The 26279-nt window shown below is 35.3% G+C and overlaps 3 protein-coding genes across 7 annotated transcripts in view; 1 reads left to right on the top strand and 2 right to left on the bottom strand.

Moving 5' to 3' along the window:
- The window catches only part of MKP-4 (dual specificity protein phosphatase MPK-4), a 181495-nt gene extending 166030 nt beyond the window's left edge, over window positions 1-15465 (bottom strand). For 3 of the 5 annotated variants that reach the window (XM_072302342.1, XM_072302344.1, XM_072302341.1), the window contains exons 1-8: window positions 15056-15461; window positions 13748-13879; window positions 13019-13115; window positions 12237-12323; window positions 11424-11572; window positions 9608-9707; window positions 7665-7888; window positions 5800-5936 (exon numbers count right to left, since the gene is read on the bottom strand). In XM_072302342.1, the coding sequence (XP_072158443.1) occupies window positions 5833-5936; window positions 7665-7888; window positions 9608-9707; window positions 11424-11572; window positions 12237-12323; window positions 13019-13115; window positions 13748-13879; window positions 15056-15176 (1014 nt within the window). In that variant the 5' untranslated portion in view covers window positions 15177-15461 and the 3' untranslated portion in view covers window positions 5800-5832. Of the gene's footprint in view, window positions 1-692; window positions 2960-5799; window positions 5937-6453; window positions 6568-7664; window positions 7889-9607; window positions 9708-11423; window positions 11573-12236; window positions 12324-13018; window positions 13116-13747; window positions 13880-15055 lie in introns of those variants that run through there. The other 2 variants (XM_019057994.2, XM_019057995.2) reach the window with 2 other exon arrangements.
- A 345-nt stretch (window positions 15466-15810) lies between these two features.
- LOC109041611 (uncharacterized) lies at window positions 15811-21368 on the top strand. The gene is made up of 4 exons (XM_019057996.2): window positions 15811-16478; window positions 16991-17126; window positions 18400-18570; window positions 19427-21368. The coding sequence occupies exons 1-4, from the start codon at window positions 15994-15996 to the stop codon at window positions 19529-19531; spliced, it is 897 nt and encodes a 298-aa protein (XP_018913541.2). The 5' UTR covers window positions 15811-15993; the 3' UTR covers window positions 19532-21368.
- Window positions 21369-23319: 1951 nt separating this feature from the next.
- Window positions 23320-26180, bottom strand: mRpS16 (mitochondrial ribosomal protein S16). Its single transcript, XM_019057997.2, has 3 exons — window positions 25909-26180; window positions 24255-24414; window positions 23320-23553 (listed from the first exon to the last, which is right to left on the bottom strand). The coding sequence occupies exons 1-3, from the start codon at window positions 26041-26043 to the stop codon at window positions 23417-23419; spliced, it is 432 nt and encodes a 143-aa protein (XP_018913542.2). The 5' UTR covers window positions 26044-26180; the 3' UTR covers window positions 23320-23416.
- Window positions 26181-26279: the final 99 nt, after the last annotated feature.

Here is a 26279-nt window from a genome sequence, read left to right as displayed (position 1 = left end):
AGGAAAAATATTCATAAGTTTACTAGGAAATTTATGATTTATGAAATAAAATTTGACAACGCCTGAAGGTTCATACGACGTTTTTCCTTAGCATGGCAGCACTCTTCGTGGGAATACCTACTTCGGTCCATGGAAGCAACATTTAAAATTGCAAATTTTGGAGGCTGATACCAACAGACATTTCCTAATTTTCCGGAGGGTTTTTTTGTTACCGAATGAATCACGATACCTCCAAGTTTTAGTCATCATACACACAACCGTTGCAATGAAGAATTCGAGGAGTGAACTGGATTGGATTTTGCAAAAAGGAACCAAGAGCATTCCAATGTTGCTAGAATTGTACAACTTACATTCTTAACAATACAATTCCTGGAATCATGCAAAAAATTAAATTTACAAAGGTAATTTTCATTATGAATTTAAAGTTTACTGAGAGTAAAGGTATACTTGCTAGGTAAACAAAGTTGAACAATCTTAGCGATACTGGAATGCTCCTAGTTCCTTTTCGCAAAATGCAATTCAACTCTCTGTCAAAGTACAAAAATAAAGTTTCTTGAAAACTTATTTCTCAGTGTTTGAGAGAATTATGATACTAAAATAATTCTTCATTCATAAGTTACTATCGACAATCTTTGTAAGTATCAAATTCTAGGGAATAATGTGAGGTTCTTGGGAAGAGATTCAGGTCACCCTTAAAAATAAAGACACGGAGTTTATTCACTTCATGTTATGCAGAAAGATTATTAGCCAAAGGGAACATGCAATGATGCATCAAGATTAATATTATGCAACAACGTCAAAATAACACTTTCCACCTCAACCATAATCTAATGAAAACTCAATTTTTAGATCAAATGAAGATACCAAAGGTCGCATACAGTTATTTTTCCTCCAGATTCTTTTAAAATCAATACTTGAAAAAATGCACTATGTTCATGACAGCACGCCTTCTTTCTTCTCAGCGAATTGTAAATAATCCAAGAGTGACAAGCAAAATGATCGAGGAATATCGGCTGCTGTGGGTCGAGATCAGTTTGCTGACGCATCGCCTAAGTTCATTGTTCATCGAAAAAATAAGCACTCACTTCATCGTGCAGATTTCCAACACAATTATCAGCGTATACATTTGGATTTTTTATTCCGTTGATGTGGTTGATTTCCGACTCGACGTTTTGATTCTTCACATCTTTTACGTTTTCTCCTCTCTCATGTTGGTGCTCTCTTACTGCAACTCAGGGTATATGATAGGACACCTGGTACGTTCTTCACACTTATTATTTCGGATCGGTGATGGAATGAAAGAAAATAAGAGGAGAAAAATAGGACAAAATTAAAATTTTTGATTTTTCCAGTTTTTCAGATTCAGATAAATATTTCACTTGAGGATATGATAAATTGTAAATTTTTCATGGTACCTTAGACGGATATGGCTTCCAAGCGAGGCAAAAGGACGATAAACTATAAATACTTAACGACCTCAATTTATGTCATAGTCACTTAAATAATATCGGCTCTTCTATCAGCCTTTATCAGTCCCTATTTCTTTGCCTCTTCCGCCGAAAATAAAAAAAAAAAAAAAAAAAAAAAAAAAAAAAAATCAGGAACAAAGAACAAACAAAAAACCTTACATTAAAATTACTTGATCACAGAAAAACACTCTCTACATCTTTAACCAAGAGTTGAAGAAGAGTAAATGACACTTATAGAAAATCGTATTATTTTCATTCATAGTAAGTACGCCTAAAGGTGGTAAGTACCTGAGAACAAAATTTGGGTCAATTTCAAAAAAGAAACAAGAGATCTTCCCTCAAAACACTCGATATAAATAGATCCTTTCCACTCTATTTATGACATCCAAATAAAAGTCTCTGACGGAGAGAGAAAAAAAAAAAGGTCGATAATGCTGAGCTATTTCAAATCCTTTTTGCTTCACGATTTGCTAATAGAACATTCTAACAGAGACCAAAAATTGTCCACCACCAAAAAAAAAAAAAAAAAAAAAAAATTTTTCAATAATGCTAAATTATTTCTAGTGCTATCTTGAAACTGAGAGATGGATTCTATGGACAAACATTTCTTTTCCAGTGTGAGAAGAGAGTCATTTCAAAATTGCTATCAGCTGATTCGTTCTCAAGACATAAATCTTCAAAAACAAAGGTTCGTATTTCTAGGCGCAAATCTGATTTTGAGTCACACAGACTGGAATAAGTAATAGTTAGCTCAGAGAGCTCTAAATTATCTAAAACTCATTTTTACTTAAAAATAATCCAAACTCATCAGTTAAGTTGGATTTTTTACTGATATGAGATTGCTGATTTTTAATAATAGGGGTTGAGATCCTTGAACTCAAATTTGAATTCCTGCGAATAAAGTTTGGTGTGAGCAAAAGAAATTTTACGTTTCACTTTCTCATGAACAAAATTTTATACACGGAGCTATTTACGAAAATGCAGAAAAAAAAAGCTTCACTCATTTACATCAGATTTTTGTGAGAAATTGTGGATATTTGTACACGGTAATAATATTCCCCCTAAAAACACGAAGAAAAAAGCCTCCTGTGGGCACTAGGGCAGAGATGAATTCTTCTTGAAGCTAACAAACAATATATCGACGGTATAAGTCGGCAATCACATAACTCGGTTTGCGACGTCGCAGATTTCCTGTAATACTTTATTTTTTAAACAGAAAACTACTCAACGGCAATTCTTTAAAACTGCCGTCATTTTTCTTCTCTGTGCGAAGAAAATTCTGCAAAAACTTCAAGGAATGATGTCAATTTGTTCTCCTTTAAAAAAATAACGTAGAGGCGGAGATTTTTAGACACCGCAAACGAGTTATGTGATTGCCGACTTACACCGTCGATATATATCTTTTCTGCCTCTTCTCAAAGAGTACTAACTAACAGTTTAAATTACACTGATGATAAACTCTTTCATACTTGGAACGCCGAACTCCCATTCTGAAATAGACAAAAGAGGAGCATATGAGATAGTGCCACGATTCCAAAAAAATTACACACTGGTCAAACAAAACAGAGCGCATCTAGAAGAGGAGTTTCGATGAAAGAATTGTTTTTGATAGGTATAGAAATAGAAAAAAGTAGTAGCAAAGAACTCCCACGAAGGCTATGATAAAGATTTGGAACTCAATTGAAAGAAATAGCAAAGGAAAATCACAAACGAAGCATCTTTATAACCCGCAAAATGAAAAAAATTAAAAACGAAATTGATGAACACTTGGGGACTAGATTTGTTGGGGAAACTGCAACCATGAGTGCAATGAAGGTATATGAGTCAGTGGAAAATGTTAACAATTAGGGGTCTATTGGGAAGAAATAGCGGCCTAAAAGCGATGAAAACAAACCAATCAGATGTAGGTAGACGTAGAATTAAACAGAATAAAAAGTTGCACAGGAAATTCGATTCTTAAAAATATTTAATACAGTCATTTTATCACAACTGATCCTGATACTAAGGGAAGAGCAATGAATGCCTTGAACTGCACACAGCAAAGGGAAAAACGTAGAAATCAGAAATCGGGAATTTATTGGATAGTTTCTTGGGATACGAGAGGACTGGCTGCATTTTTATTCACTTTTGTATTTTGGTAATACGGTGACTTGCATGCAAATACTGTCGATAAGAAGCATACAATTTTAATTTGCTTTCATCAGAACTCACATGCAAAGTTATATCACAGGAAAACTTATAAACCTTTACAATTCGTAGTATTTTCAGTATTGTTAAATTTTGAGGAATATATCTTTAAATATTTAAACATAGAGGTTTGAAATTTAACGCTGCGCCCTAGAAAAATTAAAGAAGACCAACTGGTGCTACGCAGATCCTGCTAAGCATAGTCACCGCAGTATGACAATCATGCTTGGAAACACAGGAACTTGCTAATAATTCATTACAACCAGTTTCAGATAGTGCTGTTCCTATATTCTGTAAAGTGTTTCCCACCAAACATCAACCTATCTGGATTCTATGGAATCAATCGAGAGACTCTCATCAAGGTAAATACAACTTAAAAGATTTCGGTGAAGGTAAAATGAATCATTACCTAAAACTCCATCTGAAGCTGAGAAATGATTAGAGCCACTTTAGTTTTGTCTTGCATCATCCGGGTATCTACCACTTTCTAACTTGTTTTGAGTCGGATTTCGCGAGCAGATTCAGTTAAAGTTGCTAACTTGCTGCCAAGCTCCGATACAACAAAACGAAATTTACTCCACTTGATGGTGCGCCAACAACATTAGGCTTTCATGCTGGCAGCAATGACGACCACATCCAAAATTCTCGACTCACTTCCCTAGGTGAATGTTGGCCAAAATTCACTAGGCAACTGAGTTTAATTCTTGAATTGAGCGGAGCATGTATCTCCTTTGATTTGCAACCCACGCGATCGAGTTGAAAATTTGACCGAATATACTTGCTGAAATTCATCTTTGATCAGACAAGAGTCTGAGGATAATATGGGCTCACAATCAGCAGGTTGATCATTAAAAATGAAAGATAAAGGGAAAATGAAGCGATCCTTTTGGTTGAAATGGACGGTTTTTATAGACTGAGGGGGAGGTTGATTAAGTGCTTCAAGGGTCTCTCCGCGGTTGCCGCTGGTTAGTCTATCACTTATCTCTTTTGTCAATTGAAACCACTCACTTCTACCAATAGGATCACTCCGATTTCCCATTGTCTTTTTTGTCTATTGTCTTACAATTTAAAAAAACTGACCCCAAAAAATAAAGATAGCTCTCCTCCTAAGGTTTATCCGAATCTTGTTGCCTCCTACCAACTCTCGACCAAAGCTAAATATTTCGAAATTAATATTGTTTCAGGTTTTGGGTGCGTCAGTGACACATATTGTTGTTCTGATTCAGTTCAGACTAGCAACGGAAGACTCTCTGCGGCTTTATAGACGTCAAACACCACCTAATTTGATTAATGAGCTGTAAAAACTCTCACGGACTGTTTATTGACAATATTGGCTTTTTTCTATTTGTTTGAATTTTACTTCTTAGATTAAAGGTTGTTTTTGACAGAGATAATTGTTTATCAAGTTTCTTAGAAAGGAGCTTATTTTCTACCGACTATTGGAAAGCAGGAAATGAGTTTCTATCAAATTTCCTTTACAGGAACATCATTCTCTGTCAACTCTTAAATCTGAGTAGCGACTCTCACGGTTATATGAAGTAAAAACGTGATTCAACTTCAGAGTGGAGGATTATAGTTTGTAAAAGCACAAAAAAAAAACGATAAATGTCATTTTCCAAAAAGAGATATGAAAAATCTTCCTTTGTTCACCAGAATTTCTCCGTTTTTTCCTGTTCTCATAGAGGTACCTTTAATGTTGGCAACAGGACTAGTTGCATGATCGAGAGTTTCCACAACTGAGAACTTGCGCTATGGCTCTGGACCTATGCGCACAATTAAAACAGTCACAACTGCATGGCTGACCACTATTACTCATGCCCGTTCGCTGTTTTTGGTACACACCAGCACTATTCCTACAAAATTTGATCTTGTGACAAAACTTTAGAGTAATTTTATCAACAGCTTTGTTTTGTATTGATCAATCAACAGTCGAAACTCGAGAATTGAATGAATCACGAAGCACAAACATTTTATTCTTCAACATTTAAAAAAAAGTGGCTGAATGACAATTTGTGTAAAGTAGTCAAACATGCTTTGAAGACAGCGAGAAATTATATCAAAGGAAGAAAACCACCACCAAAAGCCGGAGTTGAGATTTTCAGAAACCACCACCGCTAAGTTTGATTTAAAAAATATCACTCACGGAATGACGACAAAAACGTCGCAGTCTTGAAAATTACACAGTTATTTGAACATTTTGGACAAAATTGCTAAACTCTACTTTGGACGGCACAAGGTAAAAAGCGGGCGTGACTTCAGCTCCACAAGGGCACTTGCAGCCTGCACAAAGAATGAAAAGCTTGTGAGTATGTGAGTAAAAACCTTTGGTTTGGAGTCAGAGGATCTTCACAGTACAGTACTTTCAGTAATTCAAGGTAACGCTGAACAACAGCTGGCAACCGTTGCAACTCCGCTACATTTCAGTTATAATGTTTCAAATTTACTGAGTAAAATCACAGCTGATTACACATGCAATAGACGCATTCTTTTCTATGTTATGTTAAAATACAGTGAAGATCTTCAACTCACTATCAGGGTCAACATTATGAGTTGAATACCTCCATTGTATTTTCATGCAAAAAAATGCTTAGATCGTGTGGCTAAAGTAGCTTCTGTGCTCTTTAAAGTAATAGAGCATTGAATCAGTGAGAACGAAAACACACCAACTCGGTAACTCGAAAATGATAAATTTTCATTAAAGACAGTTAGTTTACATAAAGGTTATTGAAGTTAGCGTCTTTGTTCCAACTTGGACCTTAAAAGTGTCCATAAGTACTTGTCTTTTAGCAACAAAAATATTTTTCTTAAACTATGACCTCTTCACCTTCTGCGCAGTATTGTGTGTGTCTTGACTATTTTCATTTTTCCGAGTTGGTGTGTTTTCATTCTCAGTGATTCAATTTGCAGGCATCTGAAATTGTATGAATTTTTTGTTTAAGCGGAAACGATTGGGTAAACTGAACACTAGGAAACCCTTGGTTTATAAATTGAACAATTATAGGAGAACATATGAAAAAATGATCTAATCTGCTAAAATACGTGTGTCTAAGTGGGAAATGCTGCCAGATGACGTCACTAGTGGCGCATTTTCTCACTTTTGAATCAAATTTCTTTACTATTTCACATATAAAAAAAAAATTATAAGAAATACGGTGAAATCAGCTCTTTAAGCACTTTCAGATGAAGCATTAAAAAATGTGCATACATATTCTCCATTGTTTTCATATTTTCAAGCAAACTTGAAGCAAGATCAATCTCAGTTACAAACTTCAGATCAGTGCATATTTTATTTTCTACAGGAAAATAGACCAATTCCACAACTTGGGTTTTCACAGAATAACCACGAAACGATTACAGGATTTCCAAGAATAATTCCTTTTCCAATTCCCAGACATTTTTTGCTTTTCCCTCATTTCAAAATTTCTGAATTCTTTGTCTTTCTAGACCTTTGAACAAAATTTCAATCAAATCTTTTTGTTTTAATTGCGCTATCTTTGGAAGAAATTGTCACTTTCAGAGATTTCAATTATGGAAAAAAGCACTCGGAATTTGTTTGAATGCAGTGTCAGTGCTCTCTCAAGTGGCAATGGCTGAAACTGCTGAGCTGCTGCTCGACTTGCAAAATTATCTGCCTTTGCCCATAAACTCTCGGACTTTTCCAGGTGGCCATATGGATAGAGTTTAGCAAAACAGTCACATCCACACTGCAGTGTTTGAAAATCTTATCTCTGATTTTAAATTTTAGAAAGGAAAACAACCTCTCGCCTAATATTTTTTGGAAATAATCTTAATATGATCAAGAAAAAACAGTAATGATTTTCGAGTGAGTGGGTTAGTTGGTTTTCTTTGTAAAAATTAAAACAGGAGATGAGATTTGGAAACACCGCAAAGTAGATTTGACTGTTATGCTTAACTACATCAATATATTCGCTGACTTTCCAGGTTTCCAGATAGCCAGAAACCATAATTTTGCCATTTGATGATTGAAAGGTACCGAAAATGGCTTACCCATGATCCAACTGAAGGAGCCAAGTTTTGATTTGCACTTAGGACAGTTGATTTTCCCTTCTTCCGCGTGGGAAACATTCTCGATCCAGTTGAGAGGCTCAATAAAGTGAATCTGTGAGCACTGATCTACGTTTGACAGATCGCCAGACCACTTAACGTTTTTCCATGAGGGTTTTTCACTTGGGGAATGCGGCAGAATATTACTGATGGAAGCAACTATGCGTCTGCAATGTGCAAAAGAAGGTTTTCAAGTCGTACTGTTCACAAAAATGTTACAGTGGTATCCATCTCATTTTCTTTTAGGATAATTGTAGTAAATGATTAAGGAATAATAAGGAAGTTGTACGCAGTTGTAATAATTGGATTGAGTATAACAAAAATGCATCAAGTCAAACCGAAAAAAAGAGGTTTGAAGTTTTATTCTTAATGTTCAGGACACAGTTTAATGACTGTTACAATTTTAAAATAATTTTCTCGACTTTGACTTTTGGACAGGGAAAAATTCATGAATAGTTAAATTCAAAACTACTGCCAACTCATTTTTTTCTTCCAAAATGCGACTTGGTAGGTTTATAATTCACTCAGTTCAGTTGACCTCCAACAGTAAAATGCATATTTTTATATTTTTCATATTTAAGCTAAAACCTTTCAGTTTTCATTGACAGTCTTGCACACATGATAATAGTTCAAAATAATTCTCTTTTACCATGATTTAAAACTCCAGAGTGCTACTCAAGGATGCAAAATTTCTTACTGGTTCCATATTCAAAAAAGTAACATAGGTATATTTTCAAATTTTTCAAAGTGATGACCTTTTTCCTCCTTCAAAAGTTTAAAAATTTTTAAATGGTGCGTCATTTCCACATTTGCGCAAACTGATGCTTCAGAGGCTGAAAATCCTTTTTGGCGCCCTTCCCATTTTTAAAAATGAAAGGTTTCTGCACCCCGTATGCAAGTGAGCCAGGTAAAAATTTAATTTTTTAGTCTAGTAATATATGGAAAAATAAAAATTATCGTAAATTTGCAGAGTTTAATATTATGGAGACTACGACAAAAATTTTTTACAGGATATTTCTACTTGACTCCAGAACGCTGACCAAATGCAGACCAAGATTGGCATTTCCGCAGTTTCACCATCTATTTTTCCCTTCAAGTCTGGCTCTGACTCAACCAGTATTTTTAAAATATTTCAAGGGCCGCCTTGACAAGAATAACCGATCTCGATATTCTGTGAAAACTTAAAATATTGCTGGAGTTTTGACTCTTCCCCTCCCCTGCTGAAAGAATATCAGGGAAATGAGTTATAAAAATGTTTGGGCCTTTGGAAGAAAACTGAGCTCATCCTCCCTAGTGGACTGATTATTGAAATTGATTGACAGAGCGATAGACCAAGAAGACATATAGAGTATAAAGCTGGTTGAGATGGGTGGCTCCTGTAGACTAAGGGATAAAATGATGGATTGACCAGGGAGTCTACTAAAACAGGCTGGTCAAAAATAAGTACTTTTACAGTACTTTTTCGGCACATTCTCAAGAAATTCAGTACCTCCTTTGACAGAAAAATTCCGTACTCTTTCAGTACTTCCATTTGACGAAATTAGAAACATTTCAAAAATTTGAAATTGCGACAAAAATGACAAAAAATTTAAAAAAATTCCGGACCTTTTTGCGGAATTTTTGCACTTTTTCAGTACTTCCAGACCGCCCTTAAAAAATCAGTACTATTTCCGGACTTGCAGACACCCTGACTGACTAAAGGGCCTCTAGCAAGTTGCCATACGTTAGTCTATTACCTACCTCATGGGTTAATTGCAACCAGCCCCTTCCACCAATAGGATCCTTCCATATCCCTCTTGTCTTCTTTGTCTACAGCTTTGTCAATCGATTTCAATAATCGACCCGCTGTAGCAATGCCTGAGTGAAACTAAGCATGGAATACTCACCGGCACTTTCGACATTTATACACGAGTGGATCTGGTTTCACAGACGTGAGCGAAGGATCCGGTTTAATGACATCCATGCAATCTTGAGGTAAAATTTTGACTTCAAACCACCAAGGAAAAATAAAAAATTACATTAATGAAGAGAATAAGTAATACAGGTAAATATTAAAATGCATTTATCAATTTTGATATTTGTAATTAATACCTCACCAGGGGTGAACATGAGATGAAAGAACAACTTAATCCGCCAAAAAACACAGTAGAATAGCAATATAATCGCAGGAAAGGCTGCAAAATATAAAAGATCAAAGGCAGAAATTTAAGTGAAAAACCCAAGAAGTTTCAATAAAATTACAAACCCATTTTCAACCAGAAAACAAAAGAAAGAAAAAACGAGTCGTCGATTTACTGTTGTTGCAAGACTGAGACTGATGACAAAGTATGTAATCAAACCGGGCCTAGTGCCGTAAAATCAAAGTATGTGAGCATGTGATAACAAAGAATATCGAAATTTTTTTAAACTTTTAGATACTCTTTGTTACTACATGCCTCGATCCCGCTGCGCTAGGCGAGGTTTCTTTGCTTTTTTATCAGTATCACTCTTACAATAACAGCAAATCGATTGCTCATTTTTCCTTTCTTTTTTCTAGTTAAAGAGAGGCTTGTCCCTCTTAATACCTCCCGGTTCTTTCACTCAATTTTTTGTCTTCAATCTTTTGTATTTTTCAGCAGCCTTCCCCCGAATGAAGTTTAGATTTTTGAGGTTTCTGGTGCGTTTTCTCCCAAACCGTTCATGATAAAAAAAAAAAAAAAAAAAAAAAAAAAAAAAAAAAAAAAAAAATGTTGTCGGATTTAGTATACTTCCCCCTTTAATTCAAACCCTCTTTTTTTAAAATTTGACCATAGGAATTCTCAGAGGAGCAATTTTCCTGCGCTGCCACCATTACTCTCATCACCAGGTCTGTACATCCCAAAACTGTTTTGAGAAAGTATGAAAACCTTTAGACTTCATGTTTCACATAAAAGTTTGAAAATAATTTTGACCTACGGATAAATCAAATGGGTTTGTTGCGCTTGTCACCAAATCGTCTTTTAAAGCTTGATTCTTGTAGATCAGCTAACAATATTAAGATCCGTCCAAACTGCATTATACTACGTTGAATGTTAACTGAGATATTGCTCTTTGAAAAGTCGGGATTTTGATGTCATCCACCGCGGTGATGACACTCTTTGTTTCTTCCACCTTGCTTTCATCCGAGCTTCACGTTGAACAACCAGTGCAAATGTGTGTCATGCCGACTGATGAAAGCAAGGTGGAAGAAACCAAGAGTGTCACTACTGCGGTGGAAGACGTCATAAACCGAATTTTTCAAAAGGCGATATAGCGACTAATATTCAACGTAGAAAGTTGCTGTTTGGACAGAACTGAATATGTTTAGCTGATCTACAAGAATCAAGCATCAAACCCGATTCTGCAGAGATCAGCGCATCAGACCCATTGATTTCTTTTGAAATAGGCTTCAGTAAGAGGTTGGCAGCAGGGAGTGGAGGAGGAGATCAGAGGGTGTCATTTGCCTGATGATCTGTGTGAAGATTGGTTCCATTGAAGATTGGGAGTCAGTACGCTCTAGTGCTCTAAGGTAGCGGCTTAATATACATAGTCTCTTTTGATGATGGTGTTTTTCAAATAATGGTGAAACATTTTAATATTTATGATATTCAATGTTAAAAAAATGACTACTCACTGAAAATTGTCAAACTAATTACAAAGCAGGTGTTCAGAGAGGGGAAAAAAACATTAAAAAAATTAGTGTACCTTTTCTCACTTTAACAGCAGCATGTCGCAATCTGAACATGCGATACTGGAGATTAGTCTTGTCAATGGTAAAATTCATCACCTCGTACAATTTTAACTGCGCTTCAAAACCTTTGTTTGGACTAGCAAAACGTCTGCAACTTTTCACCCTGAAAAAGAGCATTGAAGTGCTTTAAAAAATGACACATCAGCAACAAAACAACTTATTTCATTGTAAACGAACTTGCTGAAATCAAACACGCTTTGATGAGGACGTGAAAATAAAAATTTCCTACCTAACTCAACTATGATCCTAGAATTTCCTTTTCTAACTTTCTCTCATTATCAGGGCATTTCATTAGAGGGTAAAAATTATATGCTGACTAGGAATGTACCAATATTTCAGGGCAAATGGAATATGATAAAAGCATGCGATGACCAAAAATTAACAAATATTTTAATACCCTTCGAATGTACAAGGAGATGGAAACTTCTTTCCTTCAAAACAGAGTTTTTCGAGTAGATTTGAAAAATTTCAGTTTTTTTCTTAAGGCTCAGAGACATATCTAATTTCCAATGATAGCTTGGAAAACAAGATCAATGTAATAGAGAAAATTTAAGAGGAAATACATTTAAATAAATTATGTTATCATCCATCAGTATTATGTAATTAAAAGTTGCAAAGTTCAAAATTATCCTGATACTGAGAGAATAAATTAGACAATTGTTTTCTTCAAAAGGTTTTTAGTTGGAAAAAAGGGGTTTGGGAGGGATTTGTTCAATTTACTTTTCCACTAAAATCACCCAAAATAGGAAAATAAAAAAAGAACAAACCTTTTAAAGGATTCATCAAATGAGATCTGATGTTTTTTCATGAGGTACGCAATAACTACAGAGGCACTTCGAGACACTCCATAATAACTGTAACGGAAAACATTAAAGTTATAAAATATATAAGCAGAGTAGGAATGATGGATGGATTTCAGCTTGATTATTTTCTGGGACAGTAAAGTTAAGAGGACTTTTTGATGACATCTGCAGAGAAAATTCCTTCAATGATTACATGGAATTGTGTGCACATAAGTGTAGAAAACTTCCTCAAAATTTGAAACTCTACCACGTTTACATTGCCCTGTCAAGAAAAAGCACAGTATGTGTGGGGAAAAATAGGTTTTTACCATAAGTCTGTATATTTTTTATTTTTACTCTACACATTTGGAAGAAAAATATACTGCAAAAATTAAAATATAAACGTGCAAAAGAAGGAAATTAACATGGGAGCAGTACATAAGATACCATGAAATCAAGTCATGGTTGAAGATGATTTTCTCTGAAAGCCTATTCATTGAATGCACAATACTTTTTCTGAGCAGGGCAGTATACTGTATGTGGAATTCAAACATTTAAGTACTGAATTATTCCTAAACTTCATCAGCCAAAAACCACAGTAAAATAATTACTCAATCCGGGGAGTGAGGTTACTGCAAAAAATAAAAGCTCAAATACAAAAAAAAAGGGGGGGGGGGGACATTTCGAGTTAAATACAACCTCATTATTGTCAATCAGAAAAAAGGAAGCAAAAGTTAGTCGTTGATTCTTGCGCGACCGAGACTCACCAGTGAACTAAGACGTTTCCTTTTTCCTGGCCTTCTTTGATGAAATCATAAGAAGTAGAAAAATAACTCAGCAAGTCTTCCTGAGGAATATCTGTCACTGTAAAAGGAAAAATATAAAATGTAATATATAACTTACTCAAAAGGTGAATTTATTTTGCAAGATTTATCTAGCGTCAAAACATTATTTTCCTTTTTACAGGATAAGCGATTCAATAGTTTATAGTATAACAATGTATGCCCATTAAATTTCTCGAGATGATATAGTAAGTTTCATAAAATAGTGATGTCATTAGGTCCTGACGCTTGATCGCCCTCTCAGTTTTGAGACTGGCAATTATTGAGTGAATATCAAACAATACGATGATAAATCTATTCATGTGTCAGTCATGACTTCATTATACTCCAGAAAATATCTAAGGAACTTATTTCCTTGTGCTAGTTCAATCACATGAATTTTAAAATGGGTTTAGAAGTGAGCTGAAATGTGATTTGGACTTTAAAAATCCACAAACTTGAGTAAAAAACGCATTCATTGTTAACAAGTAAAGTAAATAATCACCTCGCCCAATAACAAAACAGTAGAATTTCTATGATTTCTTTGCAAACTTAAACGGTAAGTTAAAATAAAGGGTCCCATTCATCATGGGATGGAAATTTGTTAGCATTTTAAGAAAAATCAACATTCAAGAGTTTCTGAATAAAGCCTGCTCTAATTGAGCTGAATCTCACCTTGCATAAATTTATTTTTGATTTCCTTCAGATCTGTGATGGTTTTGGGCAATGGACATGAATCAACCGTCAAAATATGAGAGATTGCATTACTCACAAGAGTATGAACATCCTTTGCAGCTGTTAAATTTCCTGTAGGTACAAAACAGAGCAGTTAGAATTTTAAGAATGGAACACGTTAATATTGTGCAAGGAGAAGTTCAAAATTACAGGAATTAGATTTAATCATACAAAATAAAATTGAAAGCTGGAGACTGATTTGGACGTATTTCTATCAAACGGAACTAAGCGCCAATTTGAGTTCCTTTTGAGGAATTTAGAATCCCGGATAGCGCATTATGTCAAACGGACCTATGCGCCATGGAAAAGCATTACGAGTACAGGACAGAATAAGCCGGACGCCCGATTCCGCCGCCAATCCAAGCCCCCCTCTACCTTCTTCACCCTTTGGTGCTTAGGTCCGTTTGATAGAGATACGTCCATTTAATCTGCATGATAGAACACATTGACAGTGTAATTCCTCAACCACGTATTTTGGTTTGCGACGTAGCAGACTTCCTGTCATACTTCATGTTTTAAATGGAAAATTACTCAATGGAAATTCTTAAAAACTGCAGTGATTTTTCTTCTTGGTGCGAGCAAAATTATGCAAAAACTTCAAGGAATGATGTTGATTTTTTCTCCCTCACAAAAATAAAATAGGAACAAAGATTTTCAAACACTGTAACTGAGATACCATGGTTGCGGACTTACACCGCCGAAATGTGAATTGTAAGTAGGTACCTGTGATAGGCAATCTCTTACACAGGGACTGAAATCCAGTGATTAAGGTGATAACATGACATGAATATGAATCAGAAAAATTGCTAAGAAGCATTTGCAGTCACTTACTTGGGTTACACAGAATTGTTCCAAGCCTCTTTTTCCTGGCTGCATGTTAAATGAAATGAACGGATCAAGTTTTCGAGAAAAATGCTGAAGGAAACATGTGTGTTCAGGGATCGGTTGCGTACAGATTGAAGATTTTGAGTTCTCTACACAGCGCTAGAATGTACAGTTAAGAATGTAATTGAGTAGGAAAAAAATTTGTCTAAACTCCTTTCCAATATATCTCTAATCTGTGCGGATCACTATCGCTGAGGCCATCGTGAGTGAGTTGACACTGGGTTTGCAAGAAAAATACAACATCTAAGCAACGATTAAGTACCATGAAAAGGCGATTATTACTTAAAAGTTACTTAAAGCTTTGGCTTCGATAGAATTATAGCTGAAGATAGTTCCAGCGGAATAAAAGAGAGGTCAACTTACCCAAAAATAAACCCTCCTCAATCTTGTTGAAGTTTGTGGGTCCGGCATCTAGATCTTCGTCCAATCGTTCCAATGCATTAATCAGACCGTTATTGTGATAATGCTTTACTTGAGATGTCATGATCCTTCTAGGTATGAAGGGGAGGAAGTTATCAAACTCTGAGATGGGACAGGTATGAGAACTGAGAAGTGAGAACGTTTCGAACAACAGGTCTCAGAAGTATATAGGGCGAGTGATACGCTCTAATTTATTGAGCGAATGCATTCCGAGAATACGTGCATCTATGCGCGGAACATTCGACATAATTAAACTAAAAATGAGCATAAAAAAAAATTAAATTTCTGTCCCGCGTGATAATTTTAAAAATCCGAAATTATCGAACCGAACCAAACACGATAACACGATTACTGATGGCACGATACAACACACACACTCTCACACCCATTTTGGCGCCACTTCAAAAAAAGTCGATTCTGGCCTCATTGATGCCAGTTCATGCTCATTTCGCCCTCCAATTTCATTTTAATTAATGAATTATGGATTAAATACTCCTTTCCTTGAATTTTTCGGTAAAGGGCCGTTGATCACACTCCAGAGTCGCTCATCTTGACGAAAATTCCTTCTAATAAATTGTAAATTTTGCAATGATAAAGTAAAGGACGGCAACTGTGTAAACTTTCAATCAATGAACAAAGAACAGTGGTGGGGGTAATTATGCAGGATTTTGTTTACGTTTGAAAGTGAGGTTATTTTGTGATCGAAAGTTGTGTAATCCTACTTTATTTGATGTGAAGTATCCATTTCACAAGTAACTCAGTGACTATGGTTTGTAGAGTAGATTATGACAGCCTTTTGAAAAATCTGAAGTTTTATTTTCTATTGTGGTAGTTAAATACCACACTACTTTCACGCATACACCTCTTCATAGACCTGTAAAATGAAGCGAGGCAATGCGGCTAAAAATGACAAGCTCTCAAGCTTGAAAAAAGACTTCAGCAAAAAATTACCATCATCCACACCAGTGGCCTCTCCGAGAGTAGCAGGCAGTACCGAATCGAGTGCCAAAAAAGAGGTTGCTCCGAAAGTTAGAAATGAAACGCCGTCCAGTGCCAATAGTGTGAAAGATAACAAGACGAGTAAAAGCTCTGCCAATTGCCCAGTACCCAAGCCAAGGAAAATAGTGAATGCTACTTCTAATGGCTCAGTCAAGGAGCCTGAAATTTCTGTTGTTGATCAAGAATCTGATGGGTCTGCAGTCTCTGTATCCAGTATCCAAATGCCCGAACTCTCCAGTATTGCTAGTAATGGAAGACCAGAAGTTCAAGAGGGTTGCAACCTGTACCTGAGGTTTTTATATGATGAAGTAAATGCTCACAAACTGGAGGCTCCAAGTTTCCTGAGGGTGCCGGAATCTAGCTACAGGTTTTTATTGATTTTATGTTATGTTTCTGACTTCCGTAACTTTCCTGGTGAACTTTTTGCAGGGAAGATGGGGCCAGATACATCGCTTTCCACTTTCTAAAATGCTTTCTGATAAGCCCAAGATGCACCCTGACATTGTCAGTTTCAATATTGCATTCCGTTCAGAGAAGCAGAGTCAAGAGGAAGAAAAACACTCAAATTCAATAAAGTTGCTTTCATTTTAAGTAATGTTCTACATTGAATATAGGCAATTTTCAGAAATAAAACAGGTATTAAAAACAAAGAATTGTGCTACATGTTTACTTGGGTCTAAAATAAGTCGATAAGAGATGTAATGTTTTTTGAAAGCAGAGCTTAATTGTGTAGATGAGATAAGATAAAATTTACTGTCAAAAATTACATGGTTAAAATTTGGACCAAGTGACATGAGATAAGCAGCCTTCTCATGTACTCTTTTCTTTTGATTTTTTTCCACTTTTTCTTCTCATCATTTCTTCATTTTCTAATTTTAGTGTGACGCTTCGACATGCTGCAAATGAATTTTCAAACTCCTCTCATCGATTAAGGGTTAGAGATCATGCTGAATCCGTTCAACTTGAAAGTCTTTCAATAGATGCCTTTTTTGAACTTCTGGATGGACTATTTAAGGTCGGTAACACTTACCATATGACTCACTATCTTTTCGATCTTATCACATCATTACATGTGGTGATACTTCTTGTACTTAATCTGTGCTCCACCTTTTCTGGATGCCATGCGTGTTATGAAGCAAGTAGTCAGCCAGCAGATTTTGCTGTAAAAAATAATGTGCAGTGGCCAAACAGAGTACCTTAAACATTTCTTTTTCATCCTTTCTTTTTACAAATTTCTATGCTCTTTGCAGGGTGATCATAAAAATTGTGTATTTATTTAGAGGAGAATACTAGACTGACTGTCAGTCTGATTGCATAGAGCTAATTAATTGATCAGCTTTGTCAAAAATTTTATGATCGGCAACCGCCTTGCGATCCTATCGTCAGGCCAAATAAGTAACCAGGTGTCAACTTGCAAGGAGGTGTACTCTTAAATTCATATTTTTTGGTAGCAAAGTTTGCTGATCATCCTTGTTTTTTATCGGTGAAAATGTATTTGTCCAGCTGAAGAAGCTGTGTTAAATGGCTGGACTAAATGCTCTCTTGCTTCACTTCAGTTTTTTTGCAAAAAATAAATAAAATTAAAGGTACGTTTAGGTATTCAACTTCTCAAACCAATTAGGATTTTGCAATGGGGATTGCCAGTCGTACAATTAACATAACTGTCCTATCACTTAGTTCCATTCTATGTTAGTATGGCAATGTCCACCAAACACATAATTTCAACAATCAGCATACCTACTGTTTGGCCGGACCAATTAAATTTTTTCATCGCTCCCCAGAACTTAGCTTTGAGATTGCTCTAAAAATTTAGCTTTGCAGACAAAGAGTGAAATCATGAGGTACAGTTTGACCTTTGCTGCCTATATAGGAACCAGACAGCCTAGCAAAATCAGAAGTTACTGAAGATAAGAAAAATAAACTAACCAGCTCAGTTTGGTTTGGTTTCATATTTTTGGGTTTTTTTGTATCAAACTAGGAGTAGAACACTTCAATAACTCAAGGTTTAGTTTTTGTTACTACTTACTTGGTCTCTTTTCCTGTAGATGGTCACAAAAAAGGCGATCCAACAGTCCTGCACCATTCCTGTAACCCCCAGGGTTCTTGCCCTTTGCAGAGTGGTCCTCCCAAATTTTGCAGGGCCCGAAAATTGGTTTCCTTGACCTTAGCGCTCTCCCAAAATGTCAAGTCTACTATTGCCTCAAAAGTTACTGTCTTGTGCTAGTAGAGCAGGACTATTGGATTACTGTGTGTATTTTCAGATTATATTGGTTTCATCATTGTTGCAGGAAGGAGGGGTCACTTATGAGCGTGTTCTTGTTCTATTTTTCTTCTGCACCGACATTACCGTTCGAGCACTCCGTGACAATTTAGTCAACTTCTTCAATGACTTAGTTGGTTGGACTCTTAAGTTCTTTTCAGAGAATTTATTTGACTGGGTACAACGGAATGGTGGTTGGGTAAGCGAAATTTTATTTTCAGCATTTGAATTAAAAATTTGTCTAGTTTTTGGATTTTCCTATAATTTGTTTATTTCTCTTTAAAATACTCGATCCATTGGATCCTCCAAATTTTTAACTTGTTTTTTCTTTATTTTTTTACTTGGATGATCCACCATTATACTGAAATGAAGCTGAATGAAGGTTGGAATATTAATATGCTTCATTAAACTTTATTAGTTGCAAATTTCCATGAGTGTATGGAACTCTCAAGAAAGACCAAGTCAAGGCGGTTTCCATGTGTGTTTTAAAATTCCATCTAACCTTGCACACTCGGATGCTACACAATATTCAACATGGCAGATGCCAACCAGCCAAAACACAAGTGACAAATTGGGATTTTATCAACTGGTGTGTTTATATTTACATTCTCTTTGCATTGATGAAGACCATGATGCTTCCTACCGATTTTCGCATGGAAGCGGCAGCCATGTTTAATATTGTGTATCATCTTAGTGCGCTAGGGTTGGCTGGAAGAACTCTTACATGATGCTCACCTGTGCCGTAGTATTGTTTTTGAAGCTGGAAGCTTTAAGAAACACATATTTTTTGGGCAGATTGTGAAGTTAAGAGTGTACTTTAGACTTTTTCAATGCGCTCATCGTAATTTTTGAGCCATTTATTTTATGAAGAAACTCCCCTTTTTGTTCTAGCAGAAGTTGGCAACACACCTATTGCATAAGCCCAAACCTATTCTTCCTGCTTGTAACCACAGAAATACTTTACATAGTCAACCATTTTGAGCAAAGCAAGCATATAAAGAAATAGTTGAACTAAACAATTATTAACTCTACTAATGCTTTTCCTTTGTTTTCAGGCTCGCGTTCTGGAAAAATCAATGGACTTTACTTACAAAGCTTTATTAGTGACAACGTTATGTTTCTCCACACTCGCTCTCATCTCATATCTTCGCAAGAAATGAACCCTGTCCATACAAAGTAGTTTTTAGAATCATTTCTCAACAGTATTTTCCAAAAATAGCATCAACAGTTAGGGTAAAATTTAGGCCTAAGGGTGCTGAATAAGTCGAGCACCTTGCGTTTGTAGAAGCTTGCAAGTTGCCTCATCTCAATGATGATTTATCTTGAGTGGAATCATTGGAACAACGATTTTCAGCTTCAATTTTTTTGCTGATTTTGTACTTAGCTTGGACAATAATTCTGTCCGACTAAGATGAGTCTCAAAGTTGAAATTTTAGAAATGACTTTTGCAAGTCTGACCTGGGTATTTGCCCAATTTTAGCCATGTATCACTCGTGGTCTTTGAATTTTATCGGCATGAAGCTCTGTTAAAAAAGTTCCTGCTGAGAGTGGTACATGTTACATAGAATTTTGGGCACAGCCAGTTATGCAGGAAGCAGTTTTTACAGGTAGATAAGTGTTGAAGACAGAAAGGAAGGACTCTTCTCTCACCTGGTTGTGTTTTATTTAAATCAGGGTCAGACATTTTTCAATGAAGGAGAAATACATCTTGTAAGTTGAAATGAATTTGTTGATATCATGTTTTTCCCTCCATGATTTACTTTCATGAAAAAGCATGACTTTATAGAAAAGTTGGAAGTCTTCAAAAAAATTCCAAAATATATGCTCCCGATACGAGCTGAACATACCACGTAGGGATTCTATTGAATTTTAGTGTGAACATTATGTATTGTATTAATTTAAGATACTTTTAAACACCTATCTATTACTCACTGATCTCAAATCTTTCAATTTTTAGCTTTTTATCATTAGTCATATGTATCTTAAGGCAGTACCGTCCTTGCTGTTTAAAAAGCTGAAGATATGCACCACCGACATCCTAAATTTCTCCAAGAAACTTTTAGACATTAGCTAGTTTTTCCTAATTATTTTAAAATTTTCAGACGTTAAGAAACTTCCCAAGCGTTCTCTCAAGTAGTATTACCTTTCATGTTGTTTAAGATGAAGAATTTGTCTCTTGAAGCTGTAGGCACTTAATGTGTCCATTATAAAAAGTAATTTATTGAAACTTCGCTCACCCGGTTACAAAAAAAAAAGGAGAAAAGAAAAAAGTATTCACACTCAATGTCAGTGGCAGTAAAATTTTATTTTCCAATTTCAATTAATACAGAATTATACTTCAGTTGTTTTGAGTGAATATCAAAATCCAGAAGAATATATTTTGCAATACCTGTTCAGATAATAAACTTATCTATGTAGTTCACCCGAAGATTTTATCATAGAATGATGAAGTCCTTTTTTTCCCTTCCTTTCTTCAGAAATTTTATTTGTGAAGTGCTTTTGCCAAATTTTGCCTAGTATTTGAGGACTTGTGTGAATCTCTTCAGTTTTAATGTTTCAACATTTTATTTTATATTTTTATCCTTAAGTGGAAAAAAGTTACTTGTAGAGAGATGAAAATTCAACTGTAAATTCTTCATGATTTAACCATATCTTCAACGCAACTCTCAAATTTAATCATTCAATAGCTTCCTCACATAAATATTAATTGTTGATGGCGACTATGAAACAGACATATTGGAGAATTGCCCTTTTTGCACCACAGTCCTCAATTATCATTAAGTGATCAGAAATTTTTAAAAATGATTTATTGTACATGACTGCAAATTGTGCTGTAATTTCTCAGAATTCTTTAGTCTAGCAATAAGGCTTTGCTCTATTATTTTCAAGACATCGGTAGTCAATTTATGATCCTCTATGCTAGAGAGTCTTTTTTCCTCAATGCCTTTGCTCTTTCAATGTAATAGAGTAACCTATTATAGTTTTTTAATTCCATTACCCAGATGTTTTTTGATTGCCATAATGCCTTTGTTGATTTGACCTCTTTTTTTTTTTTTTTTTTTTTTTTTTTTTTTTTTTTTTTTGTGCAAAGGAGACTCCATTATTTTAAGCCGCTGTCATTCAATAACGTAGCAATAAAGCAGGAAGTGATGGCCGTTGTAGATTTAGTAGCCGTTTTTAATGTCGTTCGATAACATCATTGGATACCTTATAAAATTTCCAATACATATTCAGGAGAACAGTATATTATATAGTAAAATAGATCCATGTTTTCGCCCCCCGAGAAATGGTGCCAAATTACAGAAAAAGACACAGAAATTTTCAGAGTAAAATGGTCATTTTCCAGGAACTTTATTCCTAGTCTCATATACTGGCATCATGATAATAAGTACAAATCCCAACTGGCTACCTTAGCTACCCTAGCTTTCTATGGTCGGATCACTGCTTTGCTAACCAGAGAGCATAACTTTGTTTTCATGTGAGCTTTGGAAAGTATGAAGTTTTAAGTACCAAAGGACTCATGTCAAATTGTAAGAGATGCTTTTTTGTCAGCAGAAAAACGTGAAGATAGTCGGTGACTCAAAAAGAGAGAGCTCTCAATTTTGGTTATTTAGTGACGAAATGAATTGCTCAATTATTTAAAGCTGATATTCTATTTCATTAAAATTCTGGTCTTAAAATCAAGTGACTTTCTTTTATTTCCAAGTCCAAGTATGTTTTACTTGAGGAAAAATGACGAGGAGAAAATACTATGCTTCAATGAGGCAGAGAAAAAAGGCAGCAGAAGGAACACACTATTCATGGCGAAGATCGAAGCCTATATTGCATAGATAACAGGATGCTTGGACCTGGCTGCGGCCTCAGATTGCTCTCCTCTTACAGGACAAGCCGCCTGCTTTACCAGCATGCAGCATGGATATAGCAAAAAACAATAATCTTGGATATATTATGAAACTTATATGAATTTTCAAGCGCCAACATTTTGCAATTACTTATTGTTAATTGCCAAACCTAAGTATTGTGGATGATATTCAGACGTAACGGGTATTTATAATCTGTATGAATTCATTGGAATAATTAACTCAGTGTCCTATAACTGAAAATTTAGGTAGTGGTGCGATTCTTTGAAGGAAAATTATTGAAAATTTTGGCACACAAACGCTTACAAATTTCAAAGCAAACTGTAACTATGACAGAAGGTAGCAGTTTCAAGGGAAAGCTATTTTTCCAAGTTTTGCCTCAAAGAAGGTTTAAAATTGGCAGAATAAAATGCTATCTTATTCACTACATGTTGACCAGAAAAATCTTCACTCCTTTTACATGAAGGTATACCTCCACTTTAATGTGAGCCAGGAAAAGAGCATAACAGTTACATAGACATAAAATAAACCTACAGGTCGGAGAAACGGCAAAATCAAGTTAATTATGCACAACTCATTTTTTGAGATCTGAGAAAAAATATTAGTACAAAACATTCTTTGGGATATTATTTAGTCTATCCTGTCAAAAATCGAAAAGCTGATTTCTCAACCTAACTTGGAAAATTCCTCTCCAAAAACTGAGGCCCCTATTCGAGTGAAAAGGGGCCTTTTCTATATTTTTTGAAGGTAAAATTCCCAAACCATATCGGCATTGTAGACTTCCAGTCATACTCCATACTTTCAGTGGAAAAATATTCTATGCCATATATCAAAAATTTCCATACCTATCTATTTTTCTTCTATGTTGAGCATTTTTCATGAAAATTCCAAGGAATGATGTTGATTGGTCTTCTATTAAAACATGAAATAGGAGAGAAGATTTTGAAACACAGCTACAGAGGTACATGATTTGAGAATTTCACCATAGATTTGATTTGATTTGAAGAGGTGGATTATCTTATGCTCCATAATTTTATACCTACTGAAATGAGGGTATTTGAAGGAAACTGAACAGAAAATAGACTCAGTTGGAATAAAAAAACAAAGATATATTTACAGACAAAATAGAACAAAAACTATATTAAAACTATTACCTTACCATATAAAACAATAACTTCTGCTCCTTTAGGACTTTTCCTCTTTTTCTTCTGGTTGCGTCTCTTTTGCTTTCAAACTTTGCTCATACAATTTAATTAACGATTTGCGCCTTCTCCAAGCCGTCATGTACGTTCTGGGATGAACAGGGAAGAAACCAGCTAACCCTGTAGGAAAAAACCAAAATGTCAATAGAGACAGGATCGAAAAAGCATGAATCTTCCTACCAATCTAGAGCAATTGTATATATATTAGTAATACGATTATCAAAGGAACTTCAGTTTTGTAAAGAAAAAAAAGAGAAAATTAATGAATTAAAATCGAGGAAGAAAATACTCTGGGATGATGGCTTACTCTTTGCTTATTCCTTTTCGAAGAACTCTAACCAGCTATTCAAGGATTTTCAGCTGGATTGAGTTTTGCAGAAACGCACCAAAGTCGTCAAAGGAAAAAAATGAGTCGAGAGTAGGCTTGACCCCAACAAGTTATAAATTTCTGCTGGCAAAAATTCAGGTGACAATAAACATATCGAACGTGAAAGTAGTCGATAAACTTTATCCTTGACATTGAGTCTAATGGAGGGATAAAACTTCAAACTCGAATCTCTCTTCCTCATTTCAAACTTGATTCCACTTGGTACATTTCTGTTAAACTTCGTCCAACTATAAATTTGAAGACTTCAAAACTTTTGTGGAAGTTTCTCAAAAATATTCAGGTGCATTTCTAACAAAATAATATTCAGATTTTGATTTTTCTTTCCATACTGAGCACAATAGAAAGAGTACAAGATTTTCAAATACCTATTCTCACTGTAGAAAAATGTTTATTTAGCTAACAATTAAAAATGAATGTAACCATTCACACTGACCAAATAATTCCGCAGCAGGCCTGGACGTTCGACCACCATCAGCTATCCAGTGCTTGACACGATCATAGTTGATGGAAACTAGTTTCTCGTTGAACATGTTTGGCATTGGATCATAGCTTCCAAGTTGCTCTATTGGTTGCTGTTTCATTCTGTCTGTTTTCTATGAAAGATATGAAAATAAAATGAGATTAAGAGGCAATTTCATTTAAAAGAAAAAGCAAAAAAGGGAGTGTTTCCTTGCTGTTTTGATTAAAATATTTTCAACATTATCACAAAGAAAACTAACAAATCGAAAAGATAGGCATTTTTAGCATAGAGACTGGGTCGAATTAAAATTCTCTGAAAAATGTAAAATGAATTTGCTGCATCATGGATGTGCTTTTTCCGATCATGGGTTAAGAGAGAAGTGGCATTGCAGTGCTCAAATATATTTTCCTTTGAAGCGCTCAAGTACAAATAACAATAAGTTCCCCTTTTTTAGTACGGCGATTACCCAAAATCATGTAGAAAGTGTGATTTAGAAGTACCATCTTAACTAGAGTAGCTTACATGCATAAAATTGCAAAGTTTGTATTAATTTAATCTGCACACCAATGCATTTCGACATGAGCGCCAACTTCAGGGTACAACTTATAAAATCAAAGAAAATTAACAAAACACAGTAATAAAAATAACATGGTAAAAAAAATCCATAGTTAGAGAGAGGTGAGATGTGAGAAGGAAATGGCAATTCAATTGTCATTTGTATCTCACATCTCACCTCTCTCTCATTGGAGCTATGTAATTTGTTTACTGGAGGTGTTGTCAGATAAGTTGGCCATTGTTTGCTTTTGGGTTGCAAGCGCCTTAAAAACATCTGTCTCAAGATTGTATGGTTGTGATTTCTGTGACTCTAAACATTGGTGTGTTACAAGGTTTGAAGGTACTAAAAAACCTATCCAAGCTTGCTTTCTCACTTCTGAGAGAGTTGGATGATTTCATGTGGATAGTAGTGACGCGAAAACGCCCGCAAACTGAAAGTATACAATGGCCAACTTATCTGACAACACCTCTTCATTTTTATAATTACTGTTTTTCTGTAGTTTTCTTTGTTCTTGTAAGTTGTACCCTGAAGATGGTACTCATGCCAAAATGCATTGGTATGTAGATTAAATTAAAAAAATTTTGTAATGCCCTTGGCAAGTCATATCTGAGAGATGCAATTACGCAGAATTACGAGAAAAAACCATCTAAGTACGCTTCAAAAACTGTCAATTATTGAGTATTCAATATTGAGGTGGAAATAATTAGACACAGAGAGATTGATAAAAATTTCTGAAATGAATGTTTTTGGTTCGTAACTCCTTCCATTCCAAGTACCTCTAGAGAATAAATGGTGATTAGCAGCCTGGTGCAAGCAAGTTATACATTTAATTCAACTCCTCAATTACGCTGATGAGTGTTTCTCTTCAAAAATATAGGATTACTTTACGGAGAGAAACATGCATACTTCTCCCGAAAATCTAACTTAACAATCTTGAGAACAGGACATGGTACGGGGGAAGACAGAGAGTCATCTCCTGTTTTCTGACACTTTTCTTGTATATTTGCTAGCTGAAACATTTGCGGATGCCTCTGAGCTAAATGATCGTTGATGATACTGATTATTACTTACGGTGTGCACGTTGATGTGAAAAAACGGTCTGTTCGTACATCCCTTCAGAGCAAGGCGGATGGATTTTTGAATTGTCGGAATGTTTACTCCACCACCAGCTGCTGGCAATAATTTATTCACCCATTTTCTGACCATAATTTATTGACCTTGAGAGTACTAAACACACGAAAATTATCAACTTTAATTGGATTCTTTCGGCGTGATTGTTAGAAATACATAACAACTATATCCTTCGGTACCGGAGGACGAGGAAGAAAGGACATGAAACAAAAATAAATAAAAAAATAATAACCTCAAAAACAATGAAAGCATGGCAAGCATTCTCTCTATTATTTTACGTCATTCTCTGCTATGATGACGCATTTGAATTT

This window comes from Bemisia tabaci, chromosome 7 (genome assembly GCF_918797505.1).
Source record: "Bemisia tabaci chromosome 7, PGI_BMITA_v3".
NCBI lineage: Eukaryota > Metazoa > Arthropoda > Insecta > Hemiptera > Aleyrodidae > Bemisia > Bemisia tabaci.
This window is presented reverse-complemented; position numbering and strand designations above follow the sequence as displayed.

What these genes read in the sequence shown, in the direction of transcription:
- mRpS16 (XM_019057997.2), bottom strand. Translation starts at nt 26,043, where the DNA reads ATGGTCAGAAAATGGGTGAATAAATTATTGCCAGCAGCTGGTGGTGGA. An exon ending in TTCACATCAACGTGCACACC is followed by an intron (nt 24,415 to 25,908) that starts GTAAGTAATAAT and finishes TATCTTTCATAG; the next exon opens with AAAACAGACAGAATGAAACA. An exon ending in GCCTGCTGCGGAATTATTTG is followed by an intron (nt 23,554 to 24,254) that starts GTCAGTGTGAAT and finishes TTTTTCCTACAG; the next exon opens with GGTTAGCTGGTTTCTTCCCT.
- LOC109041611 (XM_019057996.2), top strand. Translation starts at nt 15,994, where the DNA reads ATGAAGCGAGGCAATGCGGCTAAAAATGACAAGCTCTCAAGCTTGAAA. An exon ending in GTGCCGGAATCTAGCTACAG is followed by an intron (nt 16,479 to 16,990) that starts GTTTTTATTGAT and finishes TTCTAATTTTAG; the next exon opens with TGTGACGCTTCGACATGCTG. An exon ending in TACAACGGAATGGTGGTTGG is followed by an intron (nt 18,571 to 19,426) that starts GTAAGCGAAATT and finishes CTTTGTTTTCAG; the next exon opens with GCTCGCGTTCTGGAAAAATC.